At 46.6% G+C, this 17,485-nt stretch overlaps 1 protein-coding gene across 4 annotated transcripts in view; it reads left to right on the forward strand.

Annotated features, from left to right (window-relative positions):
* tha1 (threonine aldolase 1) overlaps positions 1-17,485 on the forward strand; it is an 87,995-nt gene that overhangs the window by 51,557 nt on the left and 18,953 nt on the right. For all 4 annotated transcript variants that reach the window (XR_013580638.1, XM_078571150.1, XM_078571151.1 and 1 more), the window contains 4 exons: positions 3,499-3,587; positions 8,224-8,409; positions 13,090-13,227; positions 14,819-15,011. Coding sequence is in view for 3 of the 4 variants with exons in the window: in XM_078571150.1 (XP_078427276.1) it covers positions 3,499-3,587; positions 8,224-8,409; positions 13,090-13,227; positions 14,819-15,011 (606 nt within the window). In the remaining variant the exon portion in view is untranslated. The remainder of the gene's footprint in view (positions 1-3,498; positions 3,588-8,223; positions 8,410-13,089; positions 13,228-14,818; positions 15,012-17,485) is intronic.

Raw genomic sequence — 17,485 nt, forward strand, 5'->3', positions numbered from 1 at the left:
CAACGTGATGTGCACAATGAGAGTTAGAAATATCATATTCTAATTCTTAAGCGAGGGAAAAATCCATCAATCCTGAGGGGTTATAATGGTTTAAGAGGAAAATCCCGATCCAGATGCAGAGAATGACATTCCGAATGTGGAAACAGTTAGGGGCAATACTTTTTGTTGCCTTTCTGAGCACATGAAGTTCTGTCATAGAAATTGGATTTGAGTTGAAAGAGATGGAATTAAATGTACACTTGGCGATGCTCTGTGAAGAACGTCAGCCGTACGGTATATATCGAAAATCCTGATTGTACAGAGACTTGTACTAGAAACCGCCATAGGAAAGATGAACAGGGAAAAGATCCCAAACATCAAAATACTGACTCATGAGCATTTCCGCTAATTACTTCCACACTTTCATATTGAAAATATTCAGTATGAAAGATTGTGGTAAAGTTGGTATGTTTTAGCTTTAATGTTAAATGCAGGGATTTAGGGTCAGATTTTCAAGCTTCTTTGTATAAACTAACAGTGTAACAACAGTGTATAACCTAACAGTACGGATATCAAGGGCTGATCATTGTCTCAATCTCAAGTTAGTGACAATTTACAGTTCCTGTTTCTTTGGAAGAATGAAAGAAATCTCGATTTTCTCCAGGAGCACTGACTGCATCGGCACTATAATCAATGTAGTGAGACTGTGCATTGGCACATGACCTCTGCCTCTATATCTTTTCTGTGTAGGGCGAGAGTGCCCCTTTGTGCAACCATCCAAGGAGTGGTGAAATTTTTCCTTGTGTAGCTGTTCATATCCCAACCATTCTCTGATGATGCAACACGCGTTCTGTCATTAGGTATTTGCTGGTATGTTTTGTAAATACTGCAGGTTTGTTTGTCAGGTTGGTTACTTAATTTATTTATTCTGGATATAAATAAATTAAGAAAGCCTGTTATCATTAATTCCATGATTTTCCATCAATGGTACAGGACAATGAGAATATACCGAGGCTCAGTGAGTTGGAGCCTTAGGAAACACTGCGCCTTTAGAAACATGAAGAGCCAGGCAAGTGCATCAAGCCACTCTCAAAAACGAATACCTCTTAATCACCTCAAATATCTGTCCAATTTCCTCTCAACATGTTACACACCTGCCCTGCACACTTTCCCTCTTCTAAGTTTGATCCTGTCCCCTCTCCTAGAGTTTGTTGCAGTCTCAAACATGTCATCTGCATTCAGTTTATCTCTTCTCTTCAGGCTTTTCAATACTTGAGGAATATCCCCTCTTCATGCTGCAGAGTAGGCAATTGTGTTCAACCTCGCCTCATACCTTCACTGTTTCAAGAAAGCTATCAGTTTGGTTTCTCTTTTCTGCATGGCCTCGAATGCTTGGCTGAAATATGGCAACCAACGTACAGATCCTCCACCACCACCACCACCACCTGAGAGTTGTGCATCATCCCGCTGGTTACACACCTCAAAATCTGTCTTAACTTTCCTTATCTGGCATACCGTGCTGCTGCCTTGCATAAGTTCCCCACCAATCCCTTCAGACCCCACTTTGGTGCGTGAAGTTATTTAGTCTATATTCCTGCTGTTTACTTCTCTTCCTGCAGTCATCTGCCCACTCACCATCCCAACTTACATTGGAGTACATTGAAGATACAGAAGCGGGTCATTCATGCCAGCCAGTCCATGCCAGTGTTCATGCTCCTGCCAACCTCCACCCTTCAATTTGGTGTCACCTACTGCTTTAGATAGCTTAACCTTAGCCCCCAGCTTCTCCAACCTAATCTATCAATCTCAGTCTTCAAAGATTGAACTGACCCTGCATTCACAGCCTTTTGGGGAACAAGAGTTCCAGATTTCCACAGGCCTTTGGATGAGAGAGTGCTTCTGAAATGGCCTGACTCTAATTTTAAGATGATGCCACTAGTTCTGGATTACCCCATCAGAGGAAATAATTTCTCTTTATCTAACCTATTGAATCTCTTTATTTTACATGGTGGTTCAGTCACCTCTCAATCTTGTATACTCAAATCAAGTTTGTTATTCGCCTATATCTTAGTGACCTGCAAATTCTCCCGACTGTCACATTCTCAATGACTGGGATGGCTAGGTACAAGAATGAACACCATTGAGAGGTGTGTGTGTGTGAGGGGTGGCAGGGGGGTACGGGTGTGGTTTGGGGAGGTCACATTGGAGGGCAAAATTTGTCCGAGCCCCATTAACAGGCATTGTGACATAGCTGTGCAACAGGATGACTGATGCACTGGTTTCCAATTAATCTCTAACTCAGCTGCATCTGAAATATTGCAACAAGCTATTGTGACAGAGTTGATTACATGAAGAAGAACCTGTGACAGATATTACCCCCATGGTCTGGAGTTTTCCTAAGGATAGAGGCACACATCAGTGTAAGATGACTAAACTTGTTGGCACAAGTTTCAACTTGGGAGCGTCATCTGTGCTTAATGTTTGTGGTTATTGTGTAAATAAAGAAGGTTTGAGCACTCCTAGCAGTAAACTACACTACCTAGAAAGAAAATAATCTGATCTATGTGCGTGTGTTGTGCAGTGCCTCAGTATTGTAAAGACTGAAATGCATGTAATATCATGTAGGATGGATCCACAGGGTTTGTGTAGGAGGTTAGCTATTTGATATGGTCGTGTAACAACATAACCTGGGTGACTATTGGATTTAGAAAAGAGGAGTCAGTATGTTCCTGAGAATATCAGAACTCGTCAACAAGGAAAGTTTCAGATCGTATGGTAACCCAGAAATTCCTCTCTAAATTACCCTTTCTTATTCATCCCTGGCATGTGGACATCATTGGCACAGCCACCGTTTCTGCCTAGCCACCTTTGCCCTGAGAAAAGTGACGGTGCAGCCCTTGTACCTCCTGCCAGCCACACCTCCCTGACACTTGGCAATAAATGAACTTTCCTGTCACACTTGATTTGACTGACTGAAATTACACAGAAAAGGACAGCACACGTGGTTGTTACACAAATTCCTTACTATGCAAAATTTTAAGTTCTAATCCACTCAGTGCTGTGGCTGGGCAACAGTTACATGGGACAGAGCAGGGAGTGGTGACACCCCACCCTCTCCCTCACATGCCAGGCCACGTATCTTTCTTGTATCTTTCTTCCTTTAAACATGTAGATTTCCACATTGTGGTCCCATCTGGTTGAAGGTAACTGAAGACAGAAGCGCCAGTTCGAGAATGTCATGCGATTGAATGGTGTTTATAAATTAACATGTGTCTTCAATAAGATCCCTTACAGCAATTCCTGATGGCCAGACCGTTTCCCATAACTCCTCTAACTGTGGCTGTTACAGTAAATCGGGTTCATGTTTAGGGTGAGCAACTTGGGGACTGGCCTCACAGCTTATTTCCAAACTTTATTTTTGTTTAAAAGTGTGCATCAGTTTAACTAGTTCCCATGAGATCTACTGGGAAATCTCTCTGTTTAAATAATGACTGTAATCTCTCTCTCTCTTCTCTGCAGTCATGTGTCATTGCCAGGAGAGGGGAGCTGAACTGATTGTTGGCGATCGAGCGCACATCCACCTCCATGAACAGGGAGGAGTAGCTCAGGTACAGCAGCTCCTTGCGCTGGGTGGCCAGCGTGTAAGACAATGTGGCACCTGAGTGTTTCCTCTTGGTTAAAGCCGTTGGTAAACCGTGTTGTATCCCTGTCTGTTTTATGTGAAGCCTCATAACAATGTTCACAAAATTTGGGTTTGGTGTTGGGTGGCGGGTGAGTGGGGGGAGGTTAAAATGCTTGATCCTGTATTACATGAAGTCAAATTTAAACATGCTGAGTTTGAGAGTAATACTAAAACAAAAACAGAAACAGAAATACCTGGAAAAACTCAGCAGATCTGGTAGCATCGGCGGAGATCTCCACCTATCACTGGCTTCTTGTCCCAATAAAACCCCCCGCCTTAAACCAGCTTATATTTCACCCCTTTCCTACTTTTACTCAGTTTTGTTAAAGGGTCATTAGGACTCGAAACGTCAACTGTGCTCCTCTCCGCCGATGCTGCCAGACCTGCTGAGTTTTTCCAGGTATTTCTGTTTCTGTTTTTGTTTTGGATTTCCAGCATCCGCAGTTTTTTGTTTTTATATTTGAGAGTAATACCGTTGGGCCTTCTCAGCTTTGGACACAAGCACACTGTTTGCACATGGATTTTTGAAACCTAACACATCTGCAATCATTTCTGAATATTCGTTGTGCTAATTGACAAGTACAGTGCAACCTACTAAAACCACCATATACAACTAAAATCCTGTGACTAAAACACAATACAGCTGTGGTCCTAACAGTAGCTGTTCAGATCTCTAACTCACCCCATCCCCCCATCGCAGTGATAGAAGAAGGATTATCACAGTCCCCTATTTTATTTCATTTTGAGTTGCATTTAACACAGTTAAATTAACACAGTTGCCTTTTGTTTTGGTTTAAGGTTCACCTTAGTGGAGTTTTCTGATCATGCATGTAGAGGAGATGCTGGGGAATGAAACTTTCATTTTCTCACCAAAGTGTCAGTGTCAGTATCCCTAGATGTAAAATAAAGCTCTCCCTGGTCTGTCCGGATCTGTATCTCTGGCAGAAACTCCGAAGCAGACCCGCTCCTAATCCTTGTACCCTTTCTGCAGACTTCAGGACTTTGTTTCAAATCTGCATCTCCACTTGCCCCACAGCTAATACCCAGTTCCTGCAGCTAATACCCAGTTCCTGCAGTTGCCTCACAGCTAATACCCAGTTCCTGCAGTTGCCTCACAGCTAATACCCAGTTCCTGCAGTTGCCTCACAGCTAATACCCAGTTCCTGCAGTTGCCTCACAGCTAATACCCAGTTCCTGCAGTTAATACCCAGTTCCCGCAGCTAATACCCAGTTCCTGCAGCTAATACCCAGTTCCTGCAGTTAATACCCAGTGCCTGCAGTTAGTACCCAGTTCCTGCAGCTAATACCCAGTTCCTGCAGCTAATACCCAGTGCCTGCAGTTAGTACCCAGTTCCTGCAGCTAATACCCAGTTCCTGCAGCTAATACCCAGTTCCTGCAGCTAATACCCAGTTCCTGCAGCTAATACCCAGTTCCTGCAGTTAATACCCAGTTCCTGCAGTTAATACCCAGTTCCTGCAGTTAATACCCAGTTCCCGCAGTTAATACCCAGTTCCCGCAGCTAATACCCAGTTCCTGCAGTTAATACCCAGTTCCCGCAGCTAATACCCAGTTCCTGCAGCTAATACCCAGTGCCTGCAGTTAGTACCCAGTTCCTGCAGCTAATACCCAGTTCCTGCAGTTAATACCCAGTTCCCGCAGTTAATACCCAGTTCCCGCAGTTAATACCCAGTTCCCGCAGTTAATACCCAGTTCCCGCAGTTAATACCCAGTTCCCGCAGTTAATACCCAGTTCCCGCAGTTAATACCCAGTTCCCGCAGCTAATACCCAGTTCCCGCAGCTAATACCCAGTTCCCGCAGCTAATACCCAGTTCCCGCAGCTAATACCCAGTTCCCGCAGCTAATACCCAGTTCCCGCAGCTAATACCCAGTTCCCGCAGCTAATACCCAGTTCCCGCAGCTAATACCCAGTTCCCGCAGTTAATACCCAGTTCCCGCAGCTAATACCCAGTTCCCGCAGCTAATACCCAGTTCCCGCAGCTAATACCCAGTTCCCGCAGCTAATACCCAGTTCCCGCAGCTAATACCCAGTTCCCGCAGCTAATACCCAGTTCCCGCAGCTAATACCCAGTTCCCGCAGCTAATACCCAGTTCCCGCAGCTAATACCCAGTTCCCGCAGCTAATACCCAGTTCCCGCAGCTAATACCCAGTGCCTGCAGTTAATACCCAGTTCCTGCAGCTAATACCCAGTTCCTGCAGCTAATACCCAGTTCCTGCAGCTAATACCCAGTTCCTGCAGCTAATACCCAGTTCCTGCAGTTAATACCCAGTTCCTGCAGTTAATACCCAGTTCCCGCAGTTAATACCCAGTTCCCGCAGTTAATACCCAGTTCCCGCAGCTAATACCCAGTTCCCGCAGCTAATACCCAGTTCCCGCAGCTAATACCCAGTTCCCGCAGCTAATACCCAGTTCCCGCAGCTAATACCCAGTTCCCGCAGCTAATACCCAGTTCCCGCAGCTAATACCCAGTTCCCGCAGCTAATACCCAGTTCCCGCAGCTAATACCCAGTGCCTGCAGTTAATACCCAGTGCCTGCAGTTAATACCCAGTGCCTGCAGCTAATACCCAGTTCCTGCAGCTAATACCCAGTTCCTGCAGCTAATACCCAGTTCCTGCAGCTAATACCCAGTTCCTGCAGCTAATACCCAGTTCCTGCAGTTAATACCCAGTTCCCGCAGCTAATACCCCCAGTTCCTGCAGCTAATACCCAGTTCCTGCAGCTAATACCCAGTTCCTGCAGCTAATACCCAGTTCCTGCAGCTAATACCCAGTTCCTGCAGTTAATACCCAGTTCCTGCAGTTAATACCCAGTTCCTGCAGCTAATACCCAGTTCCTGCAGTTAATACCCAGTTCCTGCAGTTGCCCTGCAACTAATACCCAGTTCCTGCAGTTAATACCCAGTTCCTGCAGTTAATACCCAGTTCCTGCAGCTAATAACCAGTTCCTGCAGTTAATACCCAGTTCCTGCAGTTAATACCCAGTTCCTGCAGTTAATACCCAGTTCCTGCAGTTAATACCCAGTTCCTACAGCTAATACCCAGTTCCTGCAGTTAATACCCAGTTCCTGCAGTTGCCCTGCAACTAATACCCAGTTCCTGCAGTTAATACCCAGTTCCTGCAGCTAATACCCAGTTCCTGCAGCTAATACCCAGTTCCTGCAGCTAATACCCAGTTCCTGCAGCTAATACCCAGTTCCTGCAGCTAATACCCAGTTCCTGCAGCTAATACCCAGTTCCTGCAGCTAATACCCAGTTCCTGCAGCTAATATCCAGTTCCTGCAGCTAATACCCAGTTCCTGCAGTTGCCCCTGACATTAAGTTTTGAAATCCTGACAAAGCCAGACTGTGCTGTAGACTTTTGAGCGCCTTCTCAGTAAAACACAAAGACTTGTCGTTCTCGGTTCTGTGGCACCTCCTCTTGAGTAAGAGGATCACTGGCCTGCACTTCGCTGCAGGTGTCGGAGTGTATAATCCAGGCTGACACTGCAGTGCCACCAGCTTTCTGATGGGACGTTAAACCGATGCCCCTTGGGAGAGAAAGACCTTTCACTACCTCAGGGCACCCCCAGGTGCTCTACAGCTAACCAAGATCTTTTCCAATGTAGTCACCGCTGTAATGTAGGAAAGGCAGCAACCAAATTGCACACAGCAAGATCCCAAAAATAGCAATGACCAGAGCAAAATTCTGCAGACATAAAGCTGAGTGACCCGAAATTCTAGGAACAGCAGGCAGTCTGGTACCTAATCTTTTTGGAATCCCTTTACGGTATTTTGCTTCCATCAAGAAGTTTTTTTTAAGCAGAAGATGAGCAAGATTATTCAGCCTTGTATATTTCACCCATTCGGATAGCGAAACCTACAGTCCCCTCCTTACAGCATCTAAACTGCAGCTCGAATGCCTCAAGACCTGACCGTTCTTTGGTCTGATTAAAACTATGAAACGACCATGAGTCCAGTCCCACTTTGTTTGAGCTGGTGACTTCCATCCATGTGTAAGATGCAGCGTCTTCTCCAGTTGTGCCTGGTGGCGCTGTAATAACAGTTTGCTACCCCATGACATTTACCCAGGCAGTCCCATGCCATATCTTTCAACAAGCAAAGTTAACTTGGAATGTAAAGTAAAATTAATAAATAGGGTTAATATGACAGAAAATTGTGTTGGTGAGTAGCTGATGGCTTGGCCCTGCTTCCTTAAGCAGTCCTATTACTGTGCAGTTGCTGCCCTCTAGTGGTGTTTTGTTACATTTCAGTTTAGGATTTCATACACTGACCACAACTTGAAAATTAAATTTAAAAGTGGGAAGTTAAATCAGTATTGCTTTATATGCTTTCTCTCCTGTTTGTCTCCCTTTTTAATTCCTGATTTTTTTCATGCTGGTTTTCCTGTTTGCCTGCTTCCACAGTTAACAGTCCTCTGCACTTGTAGGATTAGAACCATAGAGCACAGAAGGAGGAGATTCGGCCCATCGTGTTTGTACTGGCTGTTTTGAAAGAGCTACTGAAGTATCAACACTGATCACTGTGGTATCATCTTTTTCAGATTGCTGGAATTCATTCACAAATTGTAAAGAATCTTCCAGATGGGACGTTTGATTTAGATGAAGTAGAATCAAAAATACGTCACAATTTCCCAGACTCTCACTACCCCAGGACTTGTGTCATTTGCGTTGAGAACACTCAAAATGAAACAGGAGGGCGAGTTCTACCACTCTCCTTTCTCCAGGAGGTGAGGCAATCGCTGCTTAAAACTATTAAGACAATTAAGTCAAACTTTTATTCAGACTAGGTACAGGCAGTGCTTTATCCCAGCAACAGTCAGTACCATTAGGAGAGGAGGTAGCACAGCATAGGCCTTTTTAGTTTGTGTGTGACCATTGCCTCTGATGCAGGGACTTCACCTTCACCAGCTGTGGCTCAGTTCATAGCACCCTCGCCTTTGAATCAGAGGGTTGTGGGTTCATGTCCCACTCCCGGAAACCAAGAACTGTGATTGTACTCGAAAGAGTTGCAATCTGTGACTGTTGATAACTCGAAAGAGTTTCACCATGTCTCTGAAGATTCATCTGTATACTCACTGGTGCCACCAGGGGGAGCACAAGCATAGCACTGATCCTCAATCAACAACTACTGCTGGTATTTATATAGTGCCTTTAACATAGTGAATCATTCCAACAAAGTTTGACACCAAGCACGTGCGTTTTTCCCATGGGATGTGGGCTTCGCTGGCTGGCCCAGCATTTATTGCCCATCCCTAGTTGCCCTCGAGAAGATGGTGGTGAGCTGCCTTCTTGAACCGCTGCAGTCCATGTGGTGTAGGTGCACCCACAGTGCTGTTGGGAAGGGAGTTCCAGGATTTTGACCCAGTGACAGTGAAGGAATGGCCAATATATTTCCAAGTCAGGATGGTGAGTGGCTTGGAGATGAACTTCCAGGTGGTGGTGTTCCCACGTATCTGCTGCCCTCGTCCTTTTAGGCGGTAGTGGTTGTGGGTTTGGAAGGTGTTGTCGAAGGAGGCTTGGTGAATTACTGCAGTGCATCTTGTAGATGGTGTACACTGCTGCTACTGTGTGTCAGTGGTGGAGGGAGTTAATGTTTTAATGTGATGGATGGGGTGCTGATCAAAGTGGCTGCTTTGTCCTGGGTGGTGTCGAGTTTCTCGAGTGTTGTGGGAGCTGCACTCATCCAGGCAAGTGGAGAGTATTCCATCACACTCCTGACTTGTGCCTTGTAGATGGACAGGCTTTGGGGAGTTACTCACCTCAGAATTCCCGACCTCTGACCTGCTCTTCACAGAATCTTAACGGCACAGAAGGAGGCCATTCGGCCCATCATGTCTGCGCCGGCTCTCCAAATGAGCATTATGACCTAGTGCCATTGCCCTGCCTTTTCCCCAAACCCCTGCACCTTGTTTCTATTCAAATAATCATCTAATGAACTCTTAAGTGTCTCAACTGAACCTGTCTCCACCACATTTCCAGGCAGTGCATTCCAGACCCGAACCACTCATGTGAAAAAGTTTTTTCTCACATCACACTTTTGTCCATTTAAATCTGTGCTCTCTCGCTCTCGTTCTTGATCCTTTTATGAGTGGGAACAGCTTCTCCCTATCTACTCTGTCCAGCCCCCTCATGACTTTGAATGTTTTGGATGGGAGAGGTCTGGAGGGTTATGGACTAGGTGCAGGTCAATGGGACTAGCGGAGTAATATTTCGGCACAGACTAGAAGGGCCGAATGGCCTGTTTTCTGTGCTGTAGTGTTCTATGGTTCAATCTCTATCAAATCTCCTCTCAGCCACCTTCTCTCCAAGGAGAACAGTCCCAACCTCTCCATGGACAGCAGATTTCCTTCCCTAAAGGATATTAGTGAACCAGATGGGTTTTACGACAATCAGCAATGGTTTCATGGTCATCACTTTTAATTACAGTTGAATTAAAATTACTATTTTCCGTGGTGTGATTTGAACCCGGGTCCCCAGAGCATTACCCTGGGTCTCTGGATTACTAGTCCAGTGACAATACCACTACGCCACCTGAAGATGGTTGGGCCTAGGATACTATCCTGAAGAACTCCTTGCAGTGATGTCCTGCAACTGAGATGACTGACCTCCAACAGCCACAACCATCTTCCTTTTGTGCTGGGTATGACTCCAAATGGTGGAGAGTTTTCCCTTGATTCCATTTGATTTCTATTTGCCTGGGCTTCTTGATGCCACACTCGGTCAAATGCTGCTTTGATGCCAAGGGCAGTCACTCTCACCTCACCTCGGGAGTTCAGCTGTTTTGTCCATGTTTGGACCAAGGCTGTAGTGAGTTCAGGAGCTGAGCAGCCCTGGTGGAACCTAAACTGAGTGTCAGCAAGCAGGTTATTGCTAAGTCAGTCTGCTTGATAGCACTGCCGATGACCCCTTCCATCACTTTGCTGATGATTGAGAGTAGACTGAGGGGAGATAATTAGCTACATTGGATTTGTCCTGTTAGTTGTGGACAGGACATATCTGGGCGATTTTCCATATTGTCATGTAGATGCCAGTGTTGTAGCTTTAATGAGCATGTTGGTTAGGTGTGTGGCTAGTACTAGAGCACAAATCTTCAGTACTACTGCTGGAATGTTGTCAGGGCCAGTAGCCTTTGCAATACTCAATACCTTCAGCTGTTTTTTGAAATCACATGGAGTGAATCGAATTAACTGAAGGTGATGCCGGGGATGTCAGGAGGAGGCGGAGATGGATCAGTCTTGTCCTCTGCTCCCCGTTATTGAAGATGGGGATATTTGTGGATCCTCCTCCCTCAGTTCGTTGTTTAGGTGTCTGCCACCATTTACAACTGGATGTGGCAGAACTTCAGAGCTACGATATGATCCGTTGGTTGTGGGATCGCCTAGTTATGTCTATAGCACGCTGCTTCCACTGGATAAGCATGTATGTAGGCCTATGTTGTAGCTTCACCAGTTGGCATATCATTTTTAGGTTTGCCTGGTGCTACTCCTGGGCATGCCCTCCTGCACTCTTCATTGAATCAGGGTTGATCCCTAGGCTTGATGGTAATGGTAGAGTGAGGTATGTATGCCGGGCCATGAGGTTACAGATTGTGGTTGGTTAAAATTGTGCTGCTGCTATGGCCCACAGCACCTCATGGATGCCCAGTTTTTTTAGCTGCAAGACCTGTTTTGAATATACCCCACTTAACACGGTGCGAGGGCCACACAACACGATGGAGGGTGTCCTCGGTGAGAAGATGTGACTTCAGCTTTCTTTTTCTCTCATAGGATGTGGGTGTCGCTGGCAAAGCCAGCATTTGTTGCCTGTCCCTAATTGCCCTTGTGAACGAGGTGGAGGGTGATCTTTCTGAACTGTCACAGTCCGTCTGGTGCAGCTACACCTCCAGTGCTGTAAGGAAGTGAGTTCCAGGATTTTGATCCAGTGACTGGCATGGTCTAGTGGTCACTCCTGCCACTACTGTCATGGACAGATGCACCTGTGCTAGGTAGGTTTGTGAGGACGAGGTCACATAGTTTCTCCCACCTTGTTGGTTCTGCCACCACTTGCCACAGGCCCAATCTGGCAAGATATATCCTCCAGGGATTGGTCAGCTCTGTCAGTCCTGGTGCCACCCAAGCCAGTCTTGGTAATGGGCAATGATATTGTGGGTAGATGGGGGGAAGCTCATCTCAGGGCTAATTATGTCAGCGAGGTTGTGAACAGTCTTTAGTTTCAGACTGTTGGTTTTCAGGCTGTGGGATGGAATCAGTGGTCAGGGGATGGAGTTGGTGGCAGGGACCGTGTGGATTCTGTCCTCCCCAATATTTATCCCGACCATAAGTAGTTACAGAACCATTGAGAGTCGAGGCTCCAGTAACGTTTTACACCAATGATTCTGTTTAATTTTTGTGACAATCATCAACTCTCACCGAGAGATGCTGGAAGTGACAACATTCACTGCCTGTCCGGAAGATATAATAATTCTCATAATGTTATTGGAATTTATTGTAAAATAGAGTAATAGTGGGATGTATCTATGTGTCTGTCTGTGTGTGTGTGTGTGAGATTTAATTGAATTAAGAGGCAGCTAGTCCGGGTGCTTTGATCTAAGAAGAGAGTTTAGGTCTGAAATGTTAATAAGATATTAACATAGGGAAATTTAGAAACATTAGTATCAAGGGAACATTTGCATTTTGAAATAAATCAGAATAGATTGAACAAAGGAGGGGTGAAATGTGTCACCTACCAAGTGAAGTTTAGAAACAGTGTTTATTTTTTTCCAAAGATTACTGGTAAAACTTAGTGCTATGAAAGGGTTTTATTCTCAGGGAGATAAAGTCCAAAGACAAAGTCAAACAATGGGTATTTGCATTCAAAGAGAAAGATATGTATAAAGAAGGAACAAGGGCTGTGTGGAAGGGAAGGCATTTTTAAGATCTTACAAGTGTGCGAAAAGCCTTCAGCATCAATGCCTCAAGCTGCTGTCTTCAAGGGACTGAAGTTAGGAAAACTCACTTGGAAGTCGACTTGTTCAGGGTATCATGTTTCTTTGCCTGGGTCTTTTAAAATCTGTGTGTCTTACCGTTGCCTTAACAAAAGTGTAACTGGGAGTTAGATTGATTAGGGGATTTAGAAATTATCATAATAGTAATTTGTAGATCTATGTATGTATTTAAGTCATTTTTCCTTTTAATAAATGTTTAATCTAGTTTTATGAAAACCTATAAGACTTGGTGGTCTTATTACTACTGAATTCAGAGCATGTATCTCAAAATTTATACAAATTGCAAAACAAGTTGTGGCGGTTGTTTCAAGTTCCCCTTTTGAATTTGAACAACTCAGCATTTACTATCGGCTGTGCCATAACACTGCTTGTGTGGACTGGTTGTGCTTCTCAAAGTCACTGTCCCTCTCTGCTTGTGTTACAGGTCCGAGCTCTTGCTGACAGGTACAAGCTGCCTATCCACATGGATGGAGCTCGCCTGATGAACGCAGCTGTAGCTTTGGGTGTTGAGGCCTCGGAGATACTGCGGCTCTGTGACTCTGTGTCCGTGTGTCTGAGCAAGGTACAAGCCATATAACTGGGAGAAGAGAGTCCCTGCAGGAAGAGAGGTGGGACACTCCGGGTAGACATTTGCGTCAGTGCATTTGTAACAAATGTCGGTGGGCAGCCTATCCCCCAGCACAGAGAAGCTCAGGAAGAGGCTGAGATGGACCAGGTGAAGCTAGTGGCCAGGGGGGCGGGGGGGGCAGAGGAGGACTGTGTTTTCCCCATGGGGGGTGGTGGGAGGCGGTGTGAGGGGGCTATGTTTTCCCCATGGCGGGTGGGAGGAGGTGTGAGGGGGCTGTGTTTTCCCCATGGCGGGTGGGAGGCGGTGTGAGGGGGCTGTGTTTTCCCCATGGCGGGTGGGAGGAGGTGTGAGGGGGCTGTGTTTTCCCCATGGGCGTGGGGAATGATGTGTCTTCCCCAGGCTGCGGTGCGGGGGGGTGGGGCAGGAGGGCGTTGGGGCGATGGTTTCTCCACTGAGGGGGGGGCGGTGGTGGGGGACACTGTCTGACCCAGTACCTTGAGTCTTTGGATAAATTAGATCTTCATTCACTGCCACAGAAAAGGCTAAGGAGCGTTTCAGAAGGTTTCAGAAGGTAAATAATGAGAACTGGTTGGCGTCTCAGTAACAAAGATCATAGACTCAGGCTTAAAATCTGAAGGACGGAATTGGGAGAAACTTTTTCACAAAGGATCATTATAATGTGGAGTGTTTCACCACAAGTGAGCATTGAAACTGAAGTTGTGACATCAGTTAAAAGCAAACTTAAAAAGTGTTTGAAAAGGAGGAATATGGAATAATACAGAGACAGGACAGGAAAAGTGATTAGAATAGATGGCTCCAATGAAGGAGCCAAACAGCCATGGGTGAGTATTCTCAGTCTTAACACCCCTGGGTGCTATGGGTGATTGGTCTTTGTTCTCTGACACCCCTGGGTGCTATGGGTGATTGGTCTTTGTTCTCTGACACCCCTGGGTGCTATGGGTAATCGCACTTTCCTATTGAGCTCAGTCATCCTGTTTGCCTTGACTGTTATCACCTTCACTTACCGACTGTCGCAGTTTTCAAACTTATTAAATGGGAAGAGAGCTTTTAAGTAGCTTCGTCTCTGACGGCACTTGGCACCTCTCGTGTCTTGTTCTCTTTGGGACGTGGCGTACTGTGTGGTCAGGGTGTGACTTTTCACAACAGACCTCTGGACCCGAGTGTAAATCAGACAAACGGGAGGAAATTTTCCACCAAATAGTTTCCCAGTTCCTTGGTTTGGGTAATCGTTATCCAGAAACATGATCTGAGCGCCGGCTAAACCCCCTCTTCAGCATTGCTCCAATAGGGTAATCCCGCTGCAGAAATGAGCTGAGGCTAAGGGCCACGGTGCCAATCCTCCCAATGGCAGCTGTGCCCCCCCTCACACTGAAACCTGCCTGCCAGCTGCAGGGCCTGGCCGTCGGAGGCAGCACCCATTTGCAGGTGGCAGCTTTAAATGATTCCTCGGCGAGGCAGCGTTCACCCGGAACGTGGGCCGAACCCCCTCTGGGGACAGTCTTTTCTGTTTTGAGATGGAGCACTTTTGGCCTCCTCGAACTGACTGTGTTTGTGGGTTGTGCAGGGTTTAGGAGCTCCAGCTGGGACTCTGGTCGGCGGCCGAAAGGGGTTTATCGAGCAGGCCACCCGTGTGCGGAAAGTGCTCGGAGGAGCAATGAGGCAGGCCGGAGTGTTGGCTGCCGCGGGACTTCTCTCCCTGTCAGATATGGTCGACAGGCTCCAGGATGATCACAGAAACGCCAGGAAGTTTGCCCAAGGTACGATCTGTTTGTAAATGTTTCGTGATTCATCTCCTTTACTTTTAAAATATATCTCAACTTAGACTGTCGCAGCTCTGTCCCATTTCCAGTTTATCCAACAGTATCTGTTTCCTCATACGGAAGCAGGAATTGTCACAAGTGAAGTGTATATGAACTGCTGAGGGAGGATTTGGTTCCCGTGTCCAGCCGTGTGTTGGCGTGCTCAGACAGAGCCTGCGGCTGGTGCTGCTTAATCCATGCGATGGTTCACGTGTGAAAAGGACAGCACATGGAGCTCCTGTCTGCTGCTCTCTGTAAGTAAAGCCAGGCTCAATCCCCAAACAGCTGAGTCGTCAAATTGAGACCTAAATTGGAGACTCAAGGCAGGCCTGAGATGCCAAATGGGAGGCTGGGCCACCAAATGATGGCCTCTATCACCTAGAAGGACAAGAGCAGCAGGTGCACAAGAACACCATCACCTGCAGGTTCCCCTCCAAGCCACACACCACCCTGACTTGGAAATGTATCATCGTCCCTTCACTGTCGCTGGGTCAAAATCCTGGAACTCCCTCCCTAACAGCACTGTGGGTACACCTACACCACAGGAACTGCAGCGGTTCAAGAAGGCAGCTCACCACCACCTTCTCGAGGGCAATTAGAGATGGGCAATAAATTCTGGCCGCATCCCATGAAAGAATTTTTTTTAAATTGGAGCGCAGAAAAGATTCATGAGAATTGCTAAATTTGCCAACAAAGATAGATAGAACAGTAAGTCGTGAAGAGGACGTAAGGAATTTGCAAAGGGATATCGATAGGTTTTAAATAAGTGGGCAAAGATCTGGCAAATGGGAAAATGTGAACTTGTCCACTTTGGCTGGAAGAATAGAAAAGCAGCAGCACCATTTAAGGCAGAGATGAGGAGAATTTCTTTTCTTCGAGGGTGGTGAGTCTCTTTCCCAGAGACCAGTGGAGACAGGGTCAATATACTTTTAAAGCAGAGTTAGATAGATTCTTGACTAACAAAGGAGTGAAAGGGTATAGGGGGTAGACAGGTAAATGGAGCTAAGGCCACAGGCAGATCAACCATGATATTGAATGACAGCATAAGCTCGAGGGGCCAAATGGCCTACTCCTCCTAATTTGTATGTTCATATGGTCCCAGAGATGAGGAACTTCAATTACTTAGGAGACTTGATAGATATATTCAAAATCATGAGGTGTCTCGACAGAATAGACAGGGAAAAACTGTTCCCATTGGTGGAAGCATCGAGAACAAAATGGCACAGATATGAGGTCATTGTAAAAATGAGGAGAAACCTTTTTATGCAGCGATTGGTTAAGATTTGGAATGTACTGCCTGAGAGCGTGGAGGAGGGAGGTTCAATCGAGGCATTCAAGAGGGAATTGGATTATTATTTTAAAATGAAGAATATGAAGGGTTACAGGGAGAAGGTGGGGGAATGGCACTAGGTGACTTGTTCATTCGGAGAGCTGGCGCAAACATGATGGGCTGAATGGCCTTCTTCTGTGCTGTAACAATTCTGTGATTCTGTGAAAGACACCACCCAAGACCCAGTCCAGGGACCAGAATGGCATCTTGAGAAGCCTGATGGTCTGCACAGTGCTTGTCCCACTGAGCAGGTGGCATTGGCTGTATTGCCACTGTGCCTCTCTCTGGTGCTCCCATAGAGGTGTCAGCAACCATGTATTTAAAGGCTATCACTTGTCCCCTAGGATCTATCCATACACTTTGGGTGCAGGAGTGAAGATCTGAGGCAGCTCTGACAAAGAGGACATCAGTGACTAGTGAGATTCAGTGGGGGTGTGCAGCCATTTTTGAGATGACACTGAAGACCATAGCTAATCCTTGGAAAGAGCCAGAAGTGAAGAGGTCCAAGGCCTCATTATGATTTTGATGGGCATGGCAGGGCATGGCAGCCAGTGCTGTAGATACGAGGTCTTCAACAGCAAGGGCACAGGTCTCTGTACCCATTTGCCTGGAGATTTGTGGTCTCCTGTGGAACTGGTTCTTGGTCACCTCCAAGTAGCTCCATCTTCAATGGTAGATCCTATATTGAGAGGAGGGCCTCAGTGTTCGTCCTGACCTCCTCTCCTCTCCACTGCCCTCCTGCTGCTCGGGACTCTGCCCTTCCATGGAGGGGGTTGCCCCACATGGCCCAAAATTTGACAATCGTGCCGCTATTGCCAGCTGGAGCCTTCCTTCTGGGCAGCTGGCTGCCCAGTTGCCCTTGGTGGCCTTGCCCCCTGCCATGACATGGGGGTGTCGATCGCATTCGAAGCATGGACGCTGAGTATCCACTCTCCCTGCCATCTGTGCAGTGCCAAGTGCCCAGTCCTTCTTGGCCCCCTTATAGGGCCTGGGTGATGCCCTGGGGCAGCCATTTCTGGCTCCCCCGTTCTGTACCTGCCTGTGTTCAGCTGATCTGCAACAGGCACCTTCTTCCAAATTGCAGCCTCCCCTTCCAACAAGT

This window comes from Cetorhinus maximus, chromosome 24 (genome assembly GCF_964194155.1).
Source record: "Cetorhinus maximus chromosome 24, sCetMax3.hap1.1, whole genome shotgun sequence".
Classification (NCBI taxonomy): Eukaryota; Metazoa; Chordata; class Chondrichthyes; order Lamniformes; family Cetorhinidae; genus Cetorhinus; species Cetorhinus maximus.